This window comes from Corvus kubaryi, unplaced genomic scaffold (assembly GCF_017639235.1).
Source record: "Corvus kubaryi isolate FWS band 111438036 unplaced genomic scaffold, C.kubaryi_AGA036_p1.0 37300, whole genome shotgun sequence".
NCBI lineage: Eukaryota > Metazoa > Chordata > Aves > Passeriformes > Corvidae > Corvus > Corvus kubaryi.
In genome coordinates, this window is record NW_024581093.1 from 2,555,060 (window position 1) to 2,580,824 (window position 25,765).

Genomic DNA, 25,765 nt, shown 5'->3' on the forward strand with positions numbered 1-25,765 from the left:
AACCCCTGGAGGGAACAGGGTTCTGTTTGCACACCTGAATGGATTTTTACACTGCTCAGAGCCCATTATTAGCAGGAGGTGTAGATGTGAGACAGAACAAGACAGACATTTTGGAAGAGTGTGGAGTGATGGGGCAGTAATCAAACAACGAGCTGGGCTGAATCCCACAAAGCAATGTCTCATTTATTGAGCCATCAAAGCACCTGACACACACTGAGAGCCTCGAGGGCTTCAGCTCTGCCTCTGCAGCTAATGCAAGTGCTGTCCTGGATCACAGCCAGGATGCTCAGCTTCTCCTGGGGTTACACCCCGACAATCCATGGATGAACTTTTCCTGCAGCACAGCTGCACCAGACTGGCCCAGGAGTGGGGTGCAGGGAGGGGAAAAGGGTGGGTGGAGGAACGGATTCACTGGACAAGCACTCACTCCTCCAGGAGAGGGGCTTTTCACAAGAGCAGGTAGGGATGGATAAGTGGGAATGGCCTTTAGCTGAAGAAGTGTGGATTTATATTGGATATTTGGAAGGAATTCCTCCCTGCGAGGGTGGGGAGGCACAGGTTATCCAGAGCAGCTGTGGCTGCCCCATCCCTGGAAGTGTCCAAGGCCAGGTAATAAAATAAAAAAGAAGCTGGACTCTGGAATCAAAGCTTCAGATTTACTGAACTTGAGCTTTCTCCTTCAGAAGTCATCTTGTAAAATGTATCGTTTTTCGGCTCTAATTCAAATCAATAATATTGCAGCCTGTGGTATGCAACTGGTATTAAAATACAATAATTAAGCACTTTCAGCAATAAACCAAATAAAGTGGCATTAAATCAATTGATAAATTGAGATTTAATGCCCCTCCCTCCTCTAACACTACTTATTTTAAATAGAGAATCTGCTCCTAAAGCAGCCTGGAAGCATACATAAAAGGCTGATTTTCCCTGCCTTCTTCATGGAACATGAATATCACTTATCAAGGCAGAGGGAAGATTTCGGAGGTCATTAACATCTCCAAATAGTGAAAGGTTCAAATCCACATCAAACCACTAAAAAGAGAGGGCTTTACGGAAAAGAAAAGAAATGCAAGAAAAATATCTAGGACCAGACTTTTCAAAGAAAACAAGATAGTACTGTCTCTTCACACCTATTCCATTTCGGTGCTAAAACCCCCAAACTTTCAAGGCTATGAAGTACCTTTTACTGTCACTGACTGAACTGAATTTATGAGCATTTCTGCATTTCCACAGAAATTGATACTAACAATACATTTCTGGCTAAGCAGGCACATGGATTTTTGTGTCCAAATTACCAAATTATTAAGTCAAACAGGACTATAATTATAGAAAGATTTCTTCAAAAGAATTCTATTGAAAAATATCTAGAAATATATCTTCCAGAGGAGAATTCTCCAACTTTGGAAATTCAAGCAGGTAGGACTCTGACTGATGTGAATTGCTATCAGTATTGATTAATCCAATAAATTCCTGTTTCTAAATACACCAAGCTGTCCTTGTACGTTGTTATTTTCCAGAAGGTTGAAAGAAAATACAGCATTTCAAAGATATTTTAAGTACTGGTTGTCAGGACAGCTTTCAGAGCATTAAAAGCCTGATGTAAAAGGTAATTCTAAGGGAATTAATAGTTTGATCACAGTCACTTAATTGTCACTTATGTACTTGAAAAGTTTGGATCAGTCTCTCCATGATAATCTTTAGGTGACTGAAACACTACTGCCAAAGCATTTGACTGAATTAATTATAGATATTGCCTTGGCAAAATTGTCATTGTTTCTAATTTCTTCTTCTTTTTTCAACCCTTCTCTGTCGTGTTTGAATCTGGTATTCACTTATTTTGTATTTATAAAAGAAATATTCAAGTGAAATGACAGAAATTTGATCCAAAATAATCTGTTGCCAAATTGTCAATATTGGGCCAGGAAACAAAATTTTAAAAGGTAAAAATATACTTCAGTTTAAATAAAAAAACTTCTACAGCAATAGGCTTTCCTTTCCTTCTTCCACAATTACCTTAAAATCAGGATCCCTCAGGTTTACTTCTCATATTTTGGGAATTGCCTTAAAAGTTTGCAGAGCCCCAGGAAACTTTTATAGCAAAATCCAACCTGACTGTCATTAGGTTTTAAAACTCTCTCATTCTCTCCAGATATCAAAAAATCAGACTAATAATAAATGTAGGGCAAGGAAGGAACACTGTGAGCAGGCTGGGAAATTTGGTGGCTGCAGGCAGGGAATTCCCTCACCTTGGTCTGGGGTTTATCAGAACTCTCCAGCACCTATCAGCTGAATTCAATTTACAGGAAAAAAAACCTTTTCTTGCAAATTCTACCTGTAGGTTCAGTTTGAAGCTTTTAGGACTGGAGCTTTAATTACAGAACCCCAAACTCTGGCTGGCTCACAGGGGTGGTGCTGTAGACAGGAAGAAAACATTGTTTTCATCCACAATCCTGACCATTGAAAGCCTTAAGCTATTTTTCCTGTTTTCCCCCACAGGAGCAAAAAGAGAAAGTTACCACCAGCACATTCATTTTACAGGTTTTCACCCTGCTAGCCAATCTCTAAATGACATCGTTTCTTTTTTGCCTTGTGGTCGCACTTTGGTTTGGAACTGATGCACACACATTTATTAACGCGAAAAAAAGAAAAGAGCATCTCCAGGAAATCTGTCACACCGAGCTAAAAACATTCTGTACGTGTCTTCTTTCCTTAAGGAACGTCTTTCTATTTAGGAACAAGCTAATTACAATTGTTTGCACCATTTTGTAGAGAACAGATGGCCAACTCTTACCTCCTTCTTGGTGAATTCTGGTGCATGGTCATTTTTGTCATCGATCAGAATAGTGGCAGTGGCTGTGCCTGTTAGCCCCACATCCATCCCACCCATATCCTTGGCTTCTATAACCAGCTCATACTTTGGGCTTTCCATGGTCTGAAAAAAAAAAATCAGAAAAAGAAGGGTTAAGAAAAAACCCCACAGAGATAACATGCTATTTTTAATTAATATTAAAATAATAAATTTTTAAAAAATCTAAAACTTTATTTGGCCTAATAAAACATGGCAGAGAAACAGATCTGTTATCAGTTTTACTGAAACACAAGCACAGCTTTCTATGGTTCAGCTGCTACCCTGGAAACCTCATTTGCAATCAGGCATGAAGGTGAATATTGGTAAACAGTACATAATTTATCCTGTTATTGAGGAAGATTAGGAAAGAGGTAAGAAATTAAAATATACTTGCTCTTTAAGAGTAAGCTCTACCTTCAGTGCACCAATATTTAGCGGCTTGCTTCATCAGTGTTATGATGGGTACATAATTAAATACTAATGTCACAATCTACATATAAATTCACTTTGTTAAATCCCATTCATTCTGGGTATTAGCATTTAGACTGGTAATCTAAGTTTCCTCCACAGCAAGAAACAAAAAAGCAGTTTCCAAAACGGTCAGAGACTTCCAGTTATTGACCAAAGCGATTGCATAGAGTGATATTAATGATGTATATTGATGATATCTGATTGCCATGTCCTGGGTACTCATCTGGCTGCCCACCTGCTGCAGAAGCAGACAGCACAGGTCCAGAGCAAAAACCAACTTAAATCTCCTCTCCTAAAACACAGCCCTCACTTGGAAAAAAAACATTTGTGGTCACAATTCTGGAATGGGAATGTGCCAGCCTTTGATATTCCCCTTCCTCACATCAGGGATGAAAGCACACGTGTTTGAAAGCTGGACCAAGGCTCAGCAACAGCTCTGTCCCAGGGAGCTGTTATCAGCAGCAGAACCTGCTCCCACACAACTCGTAGGGAATTCTGACATGGATTTCACTGGGAACTTAATTAAAATGGGTTTTGTGAGGCTGCCTTGAGTGGAGCCATCTGCCCAAAGCCCATGTGAGCGGCACCATCACAGGGGACACAGATGGGAAAGTGCTGCAGTCACCTCTGAAGTGACACGGTGAGAACATTACATTGCCCGGGAATGTTTATCCAAACCTTCCTGGGAAATAACCCTGCATCCCACGGGGAAAGCTGCAGCAAAGCCACTGCTTTTGGAGCCTTTTGGAGCTGTGCATGCAAGACCCCAAGATTCACATCTCTGGCATCCCTCATCTATGTCCTTTATCCAACACTTTCCCAGGGAACTGACCGCTGGAAGACAGCCCAGCAAAGCAACCTCTTGGGTCACCCAATGTGCTCTGTAGCCAAGGCATTTGGAAGCTTTTCCCAAACAGTGAATTTTGTGTTATATGTTTTCCTGGGCACATCCCACCATCTCTTTTTTTGGAGCACGTGTAAGAAGGAGATCCCAGCTCCTCAGTATGTGGATTTTTGAAGCATTTTTAGGCCAGGAGAGAAGCAACCACCTCAGTTGCGCATCAGATCAGCTATTATCAAACAATAAATTCGCATGTAAAGTCAACAAGTCAAGCCAGAAAATAAATTTTCTTCTAAAAACATATGGACTGCTAAGAAATCAGATGCCAGTGCCACACAGGGGATCCTAAGAAATGTATTTCCTGAAGTCTTACAACATTATTCCATGAAATTCATCTCAGAAGGCGGCAAACCAAGAACAGGAATTTGATTTATAGCATCATAAAAATATACGCAGAGAAGTATTACTGACATGTCTCCAAAACAAACTCATGCTATGGAGGGGAACTAAATTTACAGTTTTCATATATTTATTTTCTAAAATGTATTAAAAACTGAATGAGACTTCTCTCCCCTCCCCTAGCTGCAACTTTTTCATTATTTTGATTAGAAAGTTGTTATTATTGTATGGAAGACTTGCAAAGACATTTATCACTTCATGTTTATAAGCCTCTTTGCTCAGAAAGAAGCCCATTTTTACTCACAAATTGGCCTTTTTTCCTTTGAAAACAGTCCCATTTCCTATTGAAAGCAAGTCCATTTATGCTAGAAATTGCATCTACTGCAGCAGAATTGTCTGTGACAGGAGCCCAAAGTTTAAGCTCGCACAAAATGTGAAAAACATTGAATTTTGAGTAGTGTTTCATATAATTATGAATACTTCACACTTCCCTGCTATGCAGCACTTCCTACATCTCGTTCTGTCACCAAATATTTGCTTTGTTAGAGGAAGCAGCTGCTAACAGATGCAAACCCTGAGCAGAGGCTTGTTTCTATCAGAGGCTCTCTTTGCACTTGCTCGTAAAGGGCCTTTCAGCAGTTCTCCTGCTTCCAGCCCAGCCGAGTCAGGCACCAGCAGGGATTCTTTGGATCACTGGGATTTGCCACAGTCCTGGATTTCTGCAGACAGAGCAGGGATGCCCGTGCTCCCTCCAGCCCTGTTCCTCAGGGATGCCGCTGCAGAGGGGCTGTCAGGGCTGCCCTAGAAGCTCTCATGGCACCTCCTCAGCATTTCCCTCTTTTCAGGGATCACGCCTTTGACCCCAGTGTGTTCTCTCTCCTTTTCCTCCCATCTTGTGAGGAATAAGTGCTGCTGGAAGTGGAGGAGAACAACCTTCCTTCCTCCATCCCTGCCCAGCTGCAGGTGAGCGATAAACGCAGCGCTCAAAATTTGTATCATTTTGGGACCCCACAGTGACTCAGACTTGTCCCCCCAAGTCACTGCCTGTCACTAAACCTAGGCCTGCTCCAAAGTGACCTAAGCACAGCCTTGCAAAAGCAATCCAATCAATACTGCTTGGACAGCGAGATATGAGCAACAGAAATAAGCCCCAGCTCTCGACAAGTGGGATCTGCAGCTCCAAAGGATAATAGATTATTTTAATAAATGAACATCCAGTCACTGCTGGTGTGGTGTATTATTTATCAACTGTGACTTTGTGGAGTGTGACACTGTTGAGAGGGTTTGTATAATTGCAGCAGGAGAACCATTCCTTTCCCCATAAATTTTCCCTTTAGTCATTTAGCCACGGCAGGGGTGACACTGCCAAATTGTGTGGTTTGCCAAGGAGGTGAGCTGTGTCCTGAGCGCTTTCCTGCACAGGTCCCCTCCCTGCCACCCCCACCAGAGTTAACATTCCCCTCAGATCTCAGTCCCCTGATGCCCTGACAGAGCTGGCTCAGCACCACAAAGCAGGCAGAGGCCAGGAAAGGCACTTTTCCAGAGTTCAGCTTCCTGACAAAGCCAGCAGGATCTAATCACAACACAGGGAAATAAACAGTGCAGTGCAGGCACACACAGGCAGAATGAACCAAGGGAGGACTTTTGGGTAATGCTGGATGGAACCAGATGATTCTGGGTTTCTGCTGGGTTTTAATCTTTTAATATTGCAGATAGAACAAAAAGCTATCAGTGAGTGAAGAGAAGCAAGCCCTGGCTGACAGCACATCGCACCAGCAGCAGCAACAGCCCAAGCCTTGGTCTGGGCTGGCACTTGCAGGCTGTAGGGCATCCATGTCGCATCCAAATCCAGCTGGAATTGGCAGCACCATCAGTGCAGTAGGACTCAAAATATGAGGTGGAAACCAGTGGAACTACTTGGGGGACCGCAGGGAAGGCTTAGGGCCTTTGAGGCTGTGATTCCCTGCATCAGCACCCAGGGTCAGCAGCAGGACTCTGGGAACCAGCACTTTCCCCAGGAAATCCCCAATCCAAGGTCTTCCTCCAGTGCCCCCCTGCAAGACACCCATGGATCACAGATTTTGGACAGGGCGTGCTCAGTACCATGGCACCAAGACCTCCCTTATTGCTTCAGGCCTCATCCAAAAAAAAATACTGGGGAGAATAGAAATCCCCAAACTCACAGAAAGTTGTTAAGATAAAAACCAACTGTGCTTGGGAAGCAAACAACACACAGAACATTCAAAATCCTTACAAGAGTTTTAAGTATCCTTTCAATTCTAATTATCACCAGAGAGTTTTCTGACTATTTCATGGATATTTGTATTTCTGTAATGATGCAACAGTGCCTCAACTATTCATAATTCTGTTTATAAACGATGTATTCATGCATAATACTGTATCAGGAGAGTGCTGCCATATCGTATTTGGTAGTAATGACTTTATAATATAATGCTAACCAGAACGAAAAATTCTTCGGATTTAAATAATTTCAGTTGGTGCTAAATAAATGCTTGTGTTCATTTAAGATGATAATTGCATATAATGCATACTGAACATGTCCTATTAAGACATAATCAATGTTCTTGTTGAGTAACAATATCAACACTGAATCTAACATTATCCCAGAGTATGCTTGTCAGGATTTTGACAAATGAAAAATTAAAAAAAATGAAGCAAAGTGACTATTAGCAGCTCTAACAGACGTAATGCTTTGATAATTATAATATCAGCGTTTATTTTAAATGCCAGTTGCTGCTGCTTAAAAAGGGCGATATACACAGAGGCTCTGCATTTAGAGCTTGAATTACAGTTTGATGAATATAAAAACCCAAACTATTTTGTAACAGAAATCCTCTTTAGCTCACCAATTTCCATTTTTCTTTTCATATCATAAAGGAAGGTCTACAGTTTAATCACTGCAATAACGTACTTCTGTTATGAATAAAATCAATATCTATTTACTGCCTGTGGGAGACCTGGGGTTCGTGGGTATATCTGAAAGCAAAAGGAAGACTAAATTTTCTCCTTTAGCAGTAGCCATCAAAAAAGGAAAGAAACTGCTCCAAAGTGCTTGATACAAATAGGTTTCCTGGCCAGAGTTATTTGTTTTCCATCAGGAGGAAATCTGTAACTATTTAATATATAGGATGTATAGGATCAAGACGTTAATTCTTCATAAATTATGCATTAATTTTGAATTACACATAAATTCACGCATTTAATTCTTCATAATGCTGGCCTAACCATAGAGCTGGTGCACATGGATAAGTTTGCTACGTTTTACATGAAAATACATGAAGGAATTTTATATGCATATTTTCAACAGTCTGTGTAAAATTATCAGTTTTGACTGATGCACAGCTTCAGATTTAGAGTTGTCATTGAATTAATATCAGTTTGGAGAAGGCTTTACACTCGTACATCTTGGCTGTTAGAAATATAAAAATAAATATAAAAATATAAACATTAACACCACTTAAGGGAGTTTCCTTACAAAGATAGCAATATTCATAAGAATTTCTCCTCAGGTAGAGATCACCAACCTCTAGGACAGAGCAATGACTGAAGCTTGGGTTTAGTCTCAGATATTTCCCCTTAAATTCTTATTGCTCATTAAGCTACTACTAAAAGTAAGCCCAGGGAAGAGAGCAAATATTCAGTATTCTAAAGAAAAACTTCAATTGTCATAAAAGACACAACAACCCTGAAGTTGGTGCCCCTACACTGATTTTTACCAGGCAAAGATATTTCCCTTCATAACAGAGGGATGTTGTCCTGCAACAGCTGCTCACTGGATGCTCATGGTCTGGGAAAAACATCCTTTTCCATGTGAGCTGTGCTAGAAGTATAAAGTGCTATAATAGCCTGTAATAGCCGTGGAGAATAAGAATCACAATGTCCCAAGGAAAATACTTGCTGTCAAATATACTGAAATCACCCTTTTCTCTTTAAAACACAAGTTACGTTTCAGCTTTCCTCCTGGACCAATGTATGTCATTTCTTTTCTTTTTTTCAGTTGCTCCACATAATTAAATAGTGCTGCAGAGATCTTTCACTCCAGTGTGAAAGCATCAATTACTATGCAACTTGTGCTGATTTTAGACCACTTAATCACTCTGCTATTATTCCTTACTCAGAGGTGCCAGGAATACAAAGACAACGCTCATCTCACCCAAACCCTCTGTCAGCAGCAGACAATGGCTGGAGTGAGGGTCTTCTCACCAGGAATGGGCCTGATCAGAGAAAGGACAACACAATTATGGTCTGTAAACAATTACAGACCCTGATGTGTGCAAACATTGCCCCTGTGTGTGGTGTCACTGACTGTCCCCTTCCAGAGGCTGTGCTGGGATTAAAGAACACACACAGCCATCCTTGCTGGGCCAGAGTTCCTCTGGGCTCAGAATTCAGGACAGTTCCAGAGCTCAGAATTCAGAACAATTCCAGATATCACAATCCAGGACAATCCAGCTTGCTGGAGCTCCCTTGCCCTTCCTGCAGCCACAGGATTCTTTTGGGAGAGGAACCACGGAAATCATGGCACAGCTCCCCATGTGCTGCATCAGAATCCCTGTTCTCACAGAGCCTGCACCAAAGAGGACCCTCGACCCTCCCTGTACAAGCAGCACTGAGTATTTCTGGTGCTTTAAATGGTACCTGGCACTACTCCTATTTCTTATTGACTCTAAACCTATCACTGTTTATACTCCCATTTTAGTGGTGGCTAGAAAACACTCTACGTCATCCGCATTAATGAGCTGCACCCAGATAAAAACCATGGATGGACTAGGTGGCACACAGTTTCCTTGGTGTTTAACATTTTCCAAAGCTTCATACTGAACACTGCAACAATGCTAGAAAGTAAAAAAGTTTCCAAGGGTTTTTCCATCAAAATCAGAATATGTGGTTGGAGACATAAGAGTCTGACTGACAAGGGTAGGAGGCACCATTCTCCCCTGTCCTGATTATTGCACTTTAAGGAAATAATACATCTACCACACATTCTGCCAATTTATGCTTAATTATATTTACAAAGGCAACACTTTGAACAGAGCATACAAAAAGAGCTGTGTCTCAGAATAAATAAATGTCTGCATCAGGATGAGGGAAGGTAAGAACTAATTCCACTTTTTCAACAGGATTTTCAACCTGGTTGTCTCCACCAGCAAAATCTCAAGTGAGCTGTCAGGAGCACTCAAGATAAGAATTCCCTTCTGGATTACAAATATTTACTTCAACAAAGCTTTTTTTTTTTTTGTTTTCCCAAATCACTATGTTGTTGTAACAAATGTTCATTTCAACAAATCAATATATTTCCATAAAAACTGGTCTCCTGCAACACCCAATCAGCTCTATTTCCAGTGTTAATTATATATTTCATTTTAACAGTCGCAATTTGCAATTCAAATAATCCACAGGCCAAAAGGTATTTGCTGAAAAAAATGGCCAAATAATTTTCATCCATTAACATATTAGAGTTGTACAATCTGTTCGCAGACAATTTGTGAGGAGAAAGGAGGGCAAAGTTGTTCTAATAAATGATTAGTTGCAAATTACTGACTCATTCCTAGTCTCTGCCATAGGTAGAAATGAGTTATTTAAATCCAAAAACATGAAAGGAGACGCAAGTTTCTCCTACACAGTAACCTAAAATGGCTTTTAGTAAAGACGGCTTTTCAAATATCTCTATAAAAAACCCCTGTGCCAAGAGAATTCCCTGAGTATGCGGAGGTTGTAAAGGTCGGATAAAATGGATCAGCACGGAGACGAGCGACGGAGTTCTGCTGGAACTTTGAGAGGAAAAACCAGGAGCAACCCCAAAAGCATTCAAGCCTGAAAAGATTCTCAGGCCAGCGTAAATCAACACAGCTCGACCGACTTCACATGGACTTCCCAGGTTTATTTACACTTTTATTAAGCTTTAACTTGCTCAGTTTGTGAATGAACATGCACAGGTGATTTTATGCCATAAGATACCTGTGAAACTGGCAGGTTGCCATAGGTTTTTATTCAAACCAAACCAGAACTCAAGGTGAGAGGCTGCCCTCCAAAACATCATGGTCCCAAAACCACAGGAATCAAAGGTCCCAGAACACACACTTTAGATAAAAGTCCCCAAATTCTCCAAAAACAGGAGGATGAGGGTGATTCCTCCTGCCTTATTGCAGGTATAATCACATAAAAATTAGGGAAATCTTCGGTACCCACAAGAGGGTGCCTGTGCCTGTGTGTGCAACACAGAGCCTGGACACTGGTGACAAGCTGGAGGTATGAACCCACAGGGGAGAGGATGAACCCTGTAAATATTTCACACAGAAGGAACAACAGCAGCTGATCAGCACTTCCCTCACTTACTGGGGACAAACTGCTTTCCTACATGCTGTGGCCAGGAGCCAATGCCAGTTATCAGTGATCTCACTGATAAACACACGTTGGACCTGCAGCCCCAAACCAGGGCAATCCTTCACGGAGCAAAGAAACAAAAGGCTCAGAATCAAGCTGCTTTCTCCTTGTTTGAGTTTGCTTCTCCTTGAGTCTGATTCAGGCTCAAGAAGTCTTAAAGTGTTTCCTGCAGGCTCTGGAGGAGGATATTGGACATTGGACAGCCCTGGAGTTTGATCTCCTTAAGGTGCCAAGAAGCAGATCTGAACAAGGCAGAGGTAATGGTTTTATGTCGAAGGAGGACAGATTTAGATTGGATATGAGGAAGAATCTGTTCCCTGTGAGAGTGGGAAGGCCCTGGCACAGGGTGCCCAGAGAAGCTGTGGCTGCCCCTGGATCCCTTCAAGTGTCCCAGGCCAGGTTGGACGGGGTTTGGAGCAGCCTGGGACAGTGGAAGGTGTTCCTGCCCATGGCAGGGGGTGGGATGGAATGATCTTTAAGCTCCCTTCCAACCCAAACCATTCTATGATTCTATGCAAACTTGAAGCAGTTCAACTTGAGGTTATTTTCAATATTTTTCTTGACTTGCAAACCAAGGTCTGAACCAAACAGCAAACCAGGGCACAGCTTAAATCCTGACACCTCAGACCCCTGTGCTCACTTCCTAGCACACAGTTTTGAAGGAATGCATTGCAGGAATCTGAGTGAAACCCAATGCTGATTGTTTTATGTTCTTCTGCCATCAAGCAATCCATCATCTCACGAGAGCTGAATTTAGATTAATCAAGTTTATACCACCGAGACCTGCCTGGATTCCAATGCAACACTTGCTCTAATCCACCTCATCATTCCAAGACACCACAGACCCACACGGAGCTTTTCTTCACCTTTCCATCAAACAGCAAATCCTGTTGGATGTTCAGCCAAGTCAAGATCATTGAAATGCATCCAGCTGATGAGAGCAATCCCAGGGAAGCTTCTTGACCACGTGCCCAGGGCAGGGTTTGTGCGCACTGATGCTTCAGTGCTGCTCAGGACAGACCTTTGGGACTGAACTTTCCCATTGTTCAAACTTCTTCACTCCACTTTGTATCACTGAAATTCAGCTGGAGGATATGCCCTGGGCCTCACCTACTTCTCACAGTCCCCAAGGCTGTGACACCACGATAGGGTAGCACTGCCAGGACAAGGATGAACCATCAGAGAGTACCTCTTGCAGAGGCTTTTCAAGGAGGTTCTTCATCCTTAACCCCAACCAGCACCCCTACATCCACAATAGCTTGGCATCATTCCTGTGCCCTGTTTACACTGGAGGATGTGAACAAAGCTGTATGGTTGCTAAAACAAACCAGGCTGTGATGGTCACTGGGAAGGGATCTTTGCACCGCAGCTGAAGATGAAAGTTTTCCATGAGTTTCAGTTTATAATCATCTAAACCAATATTTTCTGTCTAGGCAATAAAAGACAATAAGCTTTGTGATACCTACCTAATGCCAAATTTTTACATGATGTGTTATCAAATGAATCAAAATGCAGCTTACTGGGTTAACATCAGAAATCACATTCTCACAAATTAGGCCCACTTAGATTATATTTGCCTCCCTAAACATTCCAATTCCCCCAACAGAAAGCAATGTTATAAAGGTCAGGATGGAAATTGTGTTTCTACTATGTAATCTGCTTTGCAAATTTGTACCAGTGGTCAAAATGCCCAGAAAACTCAATTACTGACTTGTTATGACAACCATACATCAGCAGGCCTGGGCAGACAGAGGTTATTTCTAAAATTAGTACCCTAATGCAAGAAGCATATTCTGTGATTCCAGATGTACAGCCTTTGCTTGATGTTTATATTGTTAAATATTAATGGAAACACTGTCTATTATTTCAGGCAAATTATCAGGGACATAATAGTCTAGTTAAATAGGTGCATTGTCAGTTGGCTGGAGGGGGAAAAAAAGCCTCTGAGTCTGTTTGAATACCACATTTCAACGTGGTACTCTAATCAAAATAGTCATCAAATGTTTTTTGATTTTTTTTAAACCACTTTTAATCACTATTATAATTTTTCCTTTAACTTTCATTTTTTATGCAAATCTTATTTTAGAGTTTAGTGTTCTATTGCCAGCAATAATTCCAGGTAGCTTTTGAAAGAGAGGACCCTGCTGAGAGTGTAATGAATCAGTAAATGATACCAGCTTTGCTCGTGGACAAAAAACAATTCTGGTGGCTGCATTTACACTCTCATTGGGTTGTACCTGCAGAATATAAATTGGTCTAATTCTAAATCATCCAAGGGAAAATGATGCAAAATGGATTTCAATTACACTATTTCTGTTTTTTCAAAAAGCTTATCACACTATGGGGCAAAAAATCAACTCCTCCATAGGATTTGTGTTCTGATGAAAGATGCAACAATGGAATTTTACATTTAGAATTTCTCCAGTCAATATCATTCTTTTCTTTCTTACTCCTACGTATCTTTTTATCACTTCCTTTCATGATAAAAAATAATTAAATGTCTTTTTTGGAAGTCCTGTACTTTCTGCTTCAGTTAAAAAGTTCTCATTTTGCTAAAATTTCACAATCCTACTTTTATTTTCTAAGAGCATCTGCCAACCAAACAGCTCCCCACCATCATCCTTAAGTCAGGCTTTATCTTCTTGCAACCAAACCAACATTTGGAGGTTATTCTCCCTTTCAGACTTAGCCTGTCTCTGCCTCATGCAGATTTTGTTCTGCAGTAGAGTTATTTTTGTGAAACAATGATTTAGATGACAGAAAATATAGGGCAGGTTGCTCAAATCAGAAGAAATAAGACTGTGGTATAAACTTGGCTTCCCTGCTGTGCTCATGCTACTCAATGTCAGAAATTTCTGGAGGCCTGGTGCTCTAAAAAGTAGTTTTATGTACAACTTTCCTGTAGGAGAGGTCCCAAGGCACACTGGAAGGAAAAATAAATTCTTGCTAATCTGCAGAATTAAGGAAGAAATAAAGATAAGAGTTAATGACTGAGAGAAATCAACTGGTTTTGTATGAAAGGAGGACAAACTGCAATTAAGTGAAAAACATGTAGCACCATGAGACAGAGGGGAGGTGAATGCAGGAGGTGGGATACGAGAGGATGTGGGGGTGAGCAGAGGTCAGGGAACTACGATGGAGAGAGCTCAGGAAGAGTTTTGCAAACTCCAAGCCCCATTTCCAGGCAGCTCTTGTCGACTAAAAGCAGTAAAGCCAACAAAGGGGAGAATGGTATGGGAGGCACTGGGAGCAGGAGGAGAAGTGGGAGGAAAGACTACTCGAGCCCTTTGAAAAACTGGGAAACGACCTCCATAACGTTACTAAAAGAACTCTTCAAAGCCAGGAAGAGCCGAGCTGTGGATCTGAGCAGCACTTCCATGGCCAGCCCTGCCCTGGGAGCAGTTTTCAGAACCACAGCCCCGTGGTGCTCCCCTCGTTCCCTGCTCTGAAGGTGAAGGATTTGGAGTTTGCTGCTTGTCCAGAAGCGCACTGTGCTCCCTGGGGCACGGAATGCCCTTAAACTGCACGGTTTGGGTGTCTCAGCTCCTCCACATCCACATCCAGCTGTTCTGGAGAGAGAAGTGTGCAGCCCCTGCTCACCCCTGAGTGCCTGCAGGGCTGTCCGAGCGCTGATGGGACCCACACATCCCTGTGTTGCTCCCAGCGTGGCATTTGAGTGTAGCTCACGTGGCACACACACATCTGCAGCACAGACAAATGCTGCCCAAATGCTTGCTAAGCAAGCTTGGCCACAAGCAAGGCAAGAGCTTTGAAAAGCATGAAGGAAACTGGGTCAAAATCCTTTCAGCGCAGCCCCTCGGACACACACAGGTAAATGCAATTTTGTATTGCTGTCTGACAGCTCATGAAGTTATGCAATTAAACCAAATAAATGACTGAGGCACCTTTTCAATTCTTTACAGATTGGCATTTTCTGTGTCAGGAATGTGCACCAGGAAACCTAAAATTTGTATTTCAGGGCGTCCTCCAACACCCTTTGGACCAACAGGACCTTTGATACTGACCTCAACCAGCTCAAGATCTAATTCCTGACATTTCTGCAGGCCACAGATTGTGTGACATTCTGGAATGCCCTGCAACCTTTACTGAGTCCAAGAAACTTTTATTCACATAATTAATTTATATGCACAAATCTCCTACTGAAACCAATGCTGAGCTGCAGGATCAGGTTCATGTGCTGGAAGTACTCCAAAACACTTCTGTAAACCGGGAATCAAAGCAGGCCCAGCAACCGTAGATCTAACAGGATTTAAATATAATTAATATTGAATACTAAAAATTATGGTGTATAATCATAATGACAATTCAGGCTTAACAAGAGCAGCACAGTAATGAATGTATTAAAAGCAATACACTTTCTCACTCTCAACAGAAGTGTTTGAAACTATGTTTTAATACAAATCCACTGTTTGAACTGAGATTAACAAATATTAGTCTCATTATAAATTTGAATATTATTTGCATAAACTTTATTGAGAGAGAAAGAAAAGGAAGAAAGAAATTTCAATTTCACAAGAAAACTGGAAAATTGAATTTTCTTAAAAGCCTGTCTGGGTCACTTGAAATTAAACAGATTTCCAGAGGCAGGAAATGCTGAGTTAACACTACAACCATTGGAAGGGAGGCTCCAAGTAAAACAATTAGCTTAATAAACAGATGGAGAAGATCCTTCTAAAATTACAGCCTTTGTCAAATATTCAGCACCTTAAGCCTGGGAAGATGTTGTTTATCAAAGTGGGAATGCAACTGCTGGTGAAAATGTGAAATAAAATGTATGTGATTAGATAGGTATTAATATTTTAGAGCAGAACTGTGGTACACAACCAAAAGTGAAGCAGAATAAAAAGAAAACAGCACCTAGGTCTCCTCTCTGGGATCCAAAAGCTGGCAACAGATATCAAGGAAGAATTCAGTTATCTTTCAGTGTTCTCCCTCTCCCCAAGCTTTTCCTCCTCCGTGTCTCCCCTTGTTTCAAAAATATTATCTGCATAAAAATGTGTTTTTTTCTTGTGAAGGAAGACCTACAGGAGAGTGTCAAAATATAATGAGTTTGGACTCCACTGATTTCCCTGGACCCAAGGTTTTGACTTGATTATAGGCCAGGGTAGGTGAAATGGATTTATAATATCCATGGAATTTTTCAGAATATTTTTTTTCCCACTGATTCCAATTCCAGGTGGTGAAGAATAGCATCAAACAGCATCCATTTAAGAAGTCATTTGGATCATCTTGAGTAGTTCCCTGAACCATCCCTACACACAGATAACCAACACCTCATTATTTGGGCCATAATGGAAATTTTCCCTTACAACACACATAGGAGTGGAACACTTTAAAGGAAAATGCCACAGCACCAGCAAAGGGAAATGTACAGCTTTCAAAGTGCCTTCAAATAATGGCAAATTACGAAGCATTTTTTGATGATTCCTGGTAGATTGAAGGATTATGCTGAACTTAATCAATGTTTTTGAGACATGGTTCCACAGAACCTAAGCCTTTTAACCAGAATTTTATACAACTGAGACATTCCTCCATCAATACTGAGACCAGACAATTGATCCCTCTGTTAGACAGAATATAATGTCTCCAAAACCAACCCTACATTAAAAGCATCCCACCCTGCCCTTAAAGTTTATTTACAGATGCCCTGTTTCCCAAAGGTCAGCATACTTGGTCCTGACAGCATCCAGAACCTCTCCCTGCAGGGATCAAAGGAAATGCTGTGGGATCTTTGACTTGCATGGAACTGCTGGCACTTTGTTCAGCAATCCCGAAAACAGCTGGCTAATAATAAAGGCATCTCTGAATATAATTCTGTCTTCAAAGGGACCTATCAGAATGTGCAGTGGGGACTGGGCCAGGAGGGCTTCAGTTCCACTTGGAAAGATAAATCCAGCAGCTGCCCACTTCACACATGCTGCTGGTATCCAGTGCCTTGGGAATTCACATGCTGCTCCTTCCATTCACTCCTTTCCCCACTTAGACAAGTTACCAGGAAATGCAATTTGATTATAAAATGAGATCTCTTGGTTACAGGTGGAAAAGGGATGGGAGAAAGGCTGCACAGAAATCCACACCTACAATGAATAGTACAGCAATAGCTCCCCTGTCAGCAGTTGTATGGGTTCATGTCAGTGAAAATGTTTAGGAAATAAGAGTTTAGGTTAAGGAACTTTAAAAAAACCCAAAGGTTTCATCCTCACAAGTGCTTTTTTTGGCAGGATCTCCTTCTCCAAGCCTTGCACGACAGCGAGGATTCAGCTATCAAAGGACACACTATTTAAATCTGACAGTGTTACTCTTGCTGAGCAAGCCATCAGTTCAGTGTGCAGCAGGACACCCAGAAGTGATGAAATGTGTCCTTACATGAAGATCCTGATGTCTGCCACAAACACCTATTAACTGGATGCAGCAACACCCCATGGGCACGTTAATTGGTACAGCAATAAATGGAGTGACTCGAGGTTGTGCTGAAAATCACTACAAGTAGATTGAGAGGGTTCCAGTTCCTAATCTGCAGCTCTAAGCACTTCCTCTATTTCAGTGATATATGAAAAGATTAAGACTCCCTTCCTGTTTTTATAATGACCTGCAAGATTCCCTTGATGGCTGATGCACTTGTTCCTCGTGTTCCTCCCCTGCTTCACTCAGTCCCTGCTTTGCCTGGCTGGCTAAAATCCTGCAGCCTGCAAGGTCGTGTTCCCCACAAATCCAACATTACAGGCAAAGAAAACAGCATGTGTCCTCCTTGTTTCTGCTCTCGTGGCTTCTGTGTTGCAGTGGTTTTCTTGTTTGAATATTTTCATCTTTACCCAGTGTTTCAGTAAAATCAAGAGTTCAATTACCTCAGGAGGCAGCAGGGATGTCGGGGTTTCAGATGAGGTCAGCTGCTGACTGCTTGTCACTGAGTGACTCTAATTGGAACATTTGCCTGAGAATTTTAAAGTCAATAAGCTTTATAATAAGATATTTGCATTTCTAGTTTGGTTTAGGTGTATCTTTGCTTATTAGAGCTTCAGAGAAAACAGCATTCATATGCTTATTTTCCTGAGACTAACTTTATGTCCTTTAAGCCTCTAGGAAGTTTGTCTCTACCATTTAATTGCTGTTTTGTATTTGGTGCAACAGGGCTCTCTGATGCTCACACGAGGGTTGAGGTACAACAGTTTAGATGCACTTTTTCTACCTGGAGGACAACAGCTGAGCTTCACAGTACTTGGGAAAACAATGACAAAAAGAAAATCAAAACTCTTAAACCACTTGCCCTAAATTTCTCAATGGCCAAGTGACACACAGCTACTCCCTGAAGAAGCAATAAAAATATTCTAATATTAAAGAGATCATCACACACACTTGAAAAATGCTCTCTGTGTGTCAACCTTTGAAGGCCTGAGGAAAGATCTCAGTTATTCATGCTACTGTAAGCTCTGTGTACCTTCCAATTCTTTATATAGAAAGCTTAATGGCCATGGATTATTCGCCTCATTGGTTATGGTGCTAGGAAATAAAACAATGGGAAATATTCATTATAATGCTCCCTTGTATTGAACTTCCACTTGGCTGAAGTATTAAAACAAGCTGCAAGGAAAATTAAACCTCAGAAAAAAATGGCAGGTTTATTTATGAACGTGAAAGACAAACTAACAGCTCTGTTCCTCTTGGCTTGTAGTGGTTATACTGTAAGAGCTTTTTGCTCTGGGCTTACTCTGTCTATCCAACAGGATTTTGTTCTCTTCTATTACTAGGTGGCAGCCTAAGAACAGAAACTGGGGGCATATGGGAGGTGAGATTACAAAAACCCAGCAACAACAATAAAACCACCAAATGATGGCAAAGAATAAAAACCAAACTCATTGTCATATTCAGTATTTCAAGAAGAATCATTTGTGTTGTCAAATTTGAAGGTCTTAATAATTAGAAAATTCAAAACAGACTAAATAAAAAGTAATCTCAGAAAAAAACATTAATGGAGCAAAGGTTTCAGGTGAGACCTATTGAAGTGAAAATTTACTTATAATTTCTTCATCATTTGTTATAGATTAAAGCAGCATAAGGGCAAAATTAATGGCAGCCCTTGATTTGGAGACACCTGAAAGGTGTCTCTGATGGACCTTTTCCTGTGATATTCCCAGACTCCTCAGAGATTTGCTGGGATCACGTAGGGCAGCAGCCACGGGTGCCAAGCGCAGCCAGGGAGGCTCGAGCTTGCACAGGAAAGGTGAAATTTTCACTGCAGCTGAGGAGGATCCAACCCCGCTGTCCCTCGGGAAGCTGGAACAGCAGCTCCAGGAACACCCACAGATCCCATAATCAGAGCACCCTCTGAGCACAAAGAAGGCACCAGGCAGCAAGTTGTTCATATCCATCACAAGCACTGGGGTTTATTAATGGAAACCCTACAAAATGAACTCTTTAAAACTAGTCCACTGTGGCAGCAAACTTGCACATCTGCTTTATTACCTCCTGCAGTCTTTCCAGGTTAGAGAATGCTTTCCTTTTTCACTTGTACTAAGTAGAGTGGGCAATAAAGCCAAACCTAAACGCCAAATACAGGAAACTAAGATGGATAATTTTTGAGGAACATCTGCAATATATTTTGACAAAACCAATATCAAAATGTCATCTCAAATGGTACAGAAATATTTGTTTATGATATTACTTTATTATGACTAAAGATCAGGGATTTATCAGTTGCTTATAGTTTGCTGTGTGGAATCAATAACATCAAATGGGCAGAATGATCCCTGAAAGCCTTAAATTTTGCTCAACTGAGTAGCTAAATATAGGCTTTAAATGAATACATGTGAAAAGTGTACAATAGATATCGCTGGATAATGACAGTTTATTTGCTGAATATTCACTGATTACCTTTTTTAACATCCTAATGGCCAGTGCTTCCTGCTGTCAATAAGCTGTGGCTGTAATCCCAAAATGCTGCTCTAGGTCAACACTGAACTAAATCCACATCACTCAGTAAAAGTGGTAAATTACTCCCCTGAAACTGGAATTCCTTAAGCCCTGGTTTGTGCATTTGATGACTGTCTCATTAATAATAGAGCAAAAACGCTTCAGAGATTTATGGTGGCAAGAACTGATGATTAAATCCTTTTTTAGATTTAAGGGTGGCATGAAAGTGCCATCTGAGATCCAGGAAGAGCGATAGGGATTTCGTCTTGCTTGCTTCTTCCTGAAGATAAGGTGACTTCTTTCCCAGCACTTTTACATTTCATCTCTAAAGTGAATTAATATTTTTAAAGGCCAAGCTTGTGGTTTCATTTTTCACTTTGACAGGTTCTGAAATGCAGATAGATTTTATATCATATGGAATATTTCTCTTGTTTTAGTTTAGTCATCTTTTGTTCTAATGCCACAGAACAAACCACTTTTCAAGTAACCCTGTAAAAACACAAGATCAGAAAACAAAGCTGTTCCTGTCCAGCTGGGATATCACCTTCTCATCTTGAGGAAGCTGCTTTTTGTTCTTATTTTTTTTCCTTTTCCAGCAATTTCTTTTTAATCTATCCTAGCAAGGGGTTTAACAACAAAGGATCTCTTTGAAAAAAGCTGTTGAGGTTTATAATAGTGAAAATTCTTAGCACTGAGCTTGTCTCACCTGTGTTCTTTCGCTCTTTCCCACTTGGTAATTATTTTGGGGGTTTTGCTACACTAAAAGGAAACACCAAACACTGAGATTTAAATAATTACAAGATGTAAATATAGATACCTGTAGATAAAGCTCTGATATAAGTGAAGAGGGGGTACCCATGGGTTGTAGGTATAACAAATGTCCTTACGTACTTCAGGCCACAAGAGATGGAAAACACTTTCTAGATAATAGATTTGTTATTTTGAGGAGAATATTGCTTTATTTGCGACAGAAAAGCATACCTTGCTTTCATTTTGGGAAAGAACTCGTGGTTTTAGAAACAGCTTTGCCTCCCAGCTGCCTGGATCACCCTGGTGTGCCCAGGGGAAGAATTGATGAAAGCCAACACAACCTTGTTGAGGTATTGAAGTTGCACTTGTTTTTGTAGAGCTGCAGATAAAGACTCTTTGACAAAAAATGAAAAACTTGTTTATTAGGAATTGTCTATATAATGCATGCAGAAGTGCAAAGGAGGTGGTGGGAGTTATCTGACACATGCATTAAAGCATTAGCATGAGTGTGCTGACTATGCAGCAGATATAATTTCTTGGTCTAGAAACTTGCTCTAAGTGCTGCAATTCTGATTTTAAATTAGCTATTAAATTATAATATGTGGTTTACTAAACAGTAATTAAAATCTAATTTTCATTAATGCCGTGAATATTAATCCATCCCAGGTTCATTTGTTCTATATAATTCTTATAAGGTAATGCATTGCCGCTCATCTAAACTATTTTTTTGTGCAGCATTTCCTCCAAAAGGGACTGGAAAAGGTCCCTGTATGCATCCAACAGTTCTCAGTGTGATTTATTTTTGAGAAACTAACACCATATGGGCTCTCACAGCATCCACTGTAATGGTATTGGGCACTGGCTTATTTTTCTGTGCTGTTTTGTAGACTCTGAGGACATGAGGTGAATGCAAAACCTGCCTGGAAGGTATCAAAGTGATGGAGTATTAGTCAGGAGAAGGGAAAACTTCTCCAACTGATGATTGACTGGGGATGTGTTTTCCTGCAGACATTTTACATTGTATAATGAAGCCATGATATGAGCATACATTATTCTGTGTCTTCATTAGAAATTTAAACAAGCTGTAACAGCGCCGAGGACAGACCCCAGCGTGCACAGCAGAGCTCAGGGGGTGATTTATTATCATCTTAAACACAAGCAGAATTGGACTTGACACCACAAACTTTGATTCACTTGCATCAAGACAACTGCATGTCACTAATTCCAGCATTAGGTAACACCCAGAATACAAATTAGTGTTGGAACAGTATTTTCCAACTGCTTCAATTTGTTCTAAAACAACAGGCAAGTCATGACGAGATGGAAATTAATTTTAAAAAATCCAAAAATTTCCGGCCAGCATCTGATATATCAATCGTAAAATCATTCAGTTGCATTATACGGCTAAAAGGCTAAAATTTTATCTGACTTCTTCAAACAGAAAACACAAATCAGATGGTGTAAGACACAACACTGAAAAATTTATGTAGCAGCAGGAGAAAAATGAAGCACAAAGTATTTAAATGTTTCCCCAGGCCACAGAGCAAATGATTCTAGAATCCTCACTCCCAGGACAAAGCTGTAATTGCAAATCCGTGCATCTTGGAGCAGCGTCTGATTCCTAATACAAAACAGCTTTTTATTTAGCAAAGACATTCAGTCCTTTACCCTGCACAGAACAGGGAATAATCTGAGGCATGGACAGATTTCAGTTTGGGAATAGGAAGATGAGGAGGAAAAGAGCTTTTAAAGAAGTGCCAGGTATTTACTCCAGTGAGCACACAGCTCAAACATCGACTTGAAATCCCTTTCAGCCATGGGCACCTTTTCAGCTGCTGCTGAACTTTGTTCTTGGAAACACAGAGCTGCAAGCCAGGTAGCACAGGCAGGACTCAGTGGGGAGCACTGCCTGATGCACAGATGGCAAGGCTGGAATCTCTCGGTACGTGTCTGCAACTTTACAACCCTGACACAGCAAAGTAAACAAACCAAACAGGAGTGGCCTGCTCACCTCACACACACTGCCAGAGCCAGCCACTGCCATCAAGGAAGAGCAGACACTTTTTTGGACTTGCTTTTAATTCCACTTTCAGAGCCCTTGTGCAATGCGGGGCTATTTGGCTTGGATTTGTACCAGTGATCTCCTACCTTGGCGCTGGCAATGCAGGGACAGGCAGTTCCCAGTACATGAACAATTTCTGACTGAAACTGATGGAAAGTCTGTCTGTGCTGACTTTGTGGCAGGCCAGATGATGTTCACCAGTTTGTGCAGAGCTGAATTCTTTGAATTGCATCTGGTTTTTAAGTTCTTACACTTTGATTCTGTAAGCCACCATTAAATAATGGGTAAGAGGCACCCTGTTTTCACAAAATGGTTTGGGTTGGAAGGGATCTTAAAGATCATCAATTTCCAACTCCTTTTCTGTGGGCAAGGAACCTTCCACTAGACCAGGCTGCTCCAAGAACCTGGCCTTGAACACTTCCACAACCTCCCTGGGCAACAGAGAAGTTTTTCCTCCCTTCCTCTGGGGAGGAAGAAAAATCCCACATTTGTAAGAAAGTCAAACATTAAGAATTAAATAGGTTCATAAAACATACTGAAATATAATTGAAAATCTCCAACTTAGGCGCTTTATGTTTTAAAAATAGTATTCCCTTTCAGATTGGTGTGTCTGAATTTTCAAAACCCTGCTACCTCATTTCAAGGTCTTTCTCCTATTTTCTTGCCTTCTACCCGAACTCAGTAACATCTGTCACTGCCTCCTCTGACAACAAATCCCTCTTATTTAATTTCTCTTAATTTATTCCCTTTTAAAAGGGCACAATAAACAATAATGGCCATTGAAAGACCAAAACTGAGGATAATGAAAAATCCAGTCACCAGCAGTGCAAACTGCAGTCTATTATTAACCTAATGATGTGAGACTGTTTAAATATGATAAAGCTCTTGTTAGGAGTTAAAGCTAAGACTAAATAAATATAAAGCCTGCCTCATTTAGATCATTTGGTCTGTTGCTTCCTTTAAGTTATGTGAGAAATAAATTAAATATTTTACGATCTGTGCTGTCAGGAATTCTTTAACATTACATATAACCATGCCCTCCTCACTCTGCAAACACAAGCCTGGAGCTGCACTCATCAGATGAGTCTATATTTATCATTAAGGGGCAAATGGATAAATTCAATTGCAGTAACACCTGCACACGGGGGAAACATCCTGGTTGACAGTACAGCACAGGCAGCCAGGATGATGAATTTTTTATCTACCACCTCCGTTACAAACACTTTGCAGAAGAACTGAGCATCAAACTACCCCTGAACTGCTTTGACTTGTGCAGTCTACAAGGCAGAGCCTTACCCTGATTATTGATCCTGGGCTGAATATTGCTCCTGTCTCTGCTGTTGCTATCTTTGGAAAGAAGTGTTTTCCTGCTCTGAGATCCACTGATCTTAGATTCACCAAAACACCCCAAGTCACACCTAAAAGCAACAAACCCAGTATAAACAGTGATCCCAAAGTGGAAAAGGGCAGTAGAGGGAGGGATGTTGGTTGGTGTCCTCTAAGGACCAGGGCTGTTCATGTGGCCCCGTGGGGCTGATGAGCCCCGCCTGTCAGCAGAGCTAATTAATGCCATCTCACCGATGTGGTGAGGCAGCTACACTGATTCCAGTGCCAGCAGCAACCTGCTGGTTGTTCACTCACAGCTGAAGGATGCTGCAGCTCAATCTCCACTGCGCCCTGCTCCTCCTCAGCTGGCTTTTTATCCAGAATGTTGTCATCAACCCACAGAAATTCTACTCTTTTTTTAAATTATTTTTTCTCTGTCTTGTCCTTCTAAATATATTTGCGTCATGAGGCATGAACAAGTTGATTTTAAATGGACAAAAATGTACTCAAGAAACCTCAAAGCAGCACAACTGAAGGCGTCTCAACCTCCCTCTACAAACACACAACCACGGGGTAGGAGTTCATCTCCTGGGTCTGTTGGATAATGCAGACTTGTCTCAGGCTGTCCTGACTTACTAAACTTAGCAGCAGAAGTAAAGTTCAGGTTCCTACTTGCCGTCATTTATCCAACACAATTCCCACCCTGCCCCTGCTCCTGCCGGAGATCTGTGACTCAATTAGGAGGTGCCACTGGTGGCTCAGTGGTCTCCACACCAGCTGCAGCTGCTCTGGGCACTATCTCCTGTCAGGGATTGTCAGTCACTCCCTTACTGCCTTATGGATTCAGAATATCTTGGTAAAAGTCGTCTGCTGCAACATACTTCAAAAATTTGAGCTCAGAAACAGGAAAATGAGTGGAAAAATAGATATAGTTTTTATAAGTTGATAATTGCCTACTCTACCAGCAGATACCCATCTTTGTGGTAAGATTAGCTTGTCTTCTGGATTATTATTTAATATCCCTTTGCTTTTAACTGGTTGTGTGCGTGTGTGTGTAAATCCCTTGAATATAACATATGAATGTAAACATTTGTTGCTACAAGGATGAGACTGATTGAACGCTCATGCGTGCCCAGGGCATCCAGAGCTTGTGAGAAATTATAACACCTCCAGCAAGAGAAGAGTAGTTAAAGCAAAAGGTACTTTTTCTCCATTTGTTGTTTCCCCTCTTATTGGTTAGAAGAAATTAACAAGAATAAAACCTGATCCTTTATTTTCTAAGAGTTCTCTTTAAAGAATAAAGGTTACAACTAAGTGCAAATAGGGGGTCTTTTAGAAATGTGGCAAAAGATGATTGAAGACAAAAATACTAAAAGATAAAGCAGATATTACAGAGGGGTTTGAGCACTTGAGCAAATATACCAGAGAATTCTCACAAACTCCAAAAGCACAAGACAAACTCTGAGCACCCCTCTGTGCAGTTTAACTGCTCTATTTCTGTGCTTACAAGCAGCTGCTCTGCACATCATCCCCCACACCTCTCTGAGGACAAACCATAAACTTCCCCCTGGTGCTACAAGGAGCTGACTTCCAAACTTAGACAATTCTGTGAGACTGGAGGCAATCACAGACAAATTATTTTAGTGGAAAACAATCCAAATCTGAAGGCTGCCATGCAGAAAAGAGTGTGTGTGGGAGATCACAGTGGGGACAAAGACTTCAAACTAGTGCATTA

The 25,765-nt window shown here is 41.1% G+C and overlaps 1 protein-coding gene across 2 annotated transcripts in view; it reads right to left on the reverse strand.

The window, feature by feature from the left end:
• The window catches only part of CDH13 (cadherin 13), a 446,705-nt gene that overhangs the window by 82,029 nt on the left and 338,911 nt on the right, over nucleotides 1-25,765 (reverse strand). For both annotated transcript variants that reach the window (XM_042027121.1, XM_042027120.1), the window contains exon 8: nucleotides 2,792-2,932. In XM_042027121.1, the coding sequence (XP_041883055.1) occupies nucleotides 2,792-2,932 (141 nt within the window). The remainder of the gene's footprint in view (nucleotides 1-2,791; nucleotides 2,933-25,765) is intronic.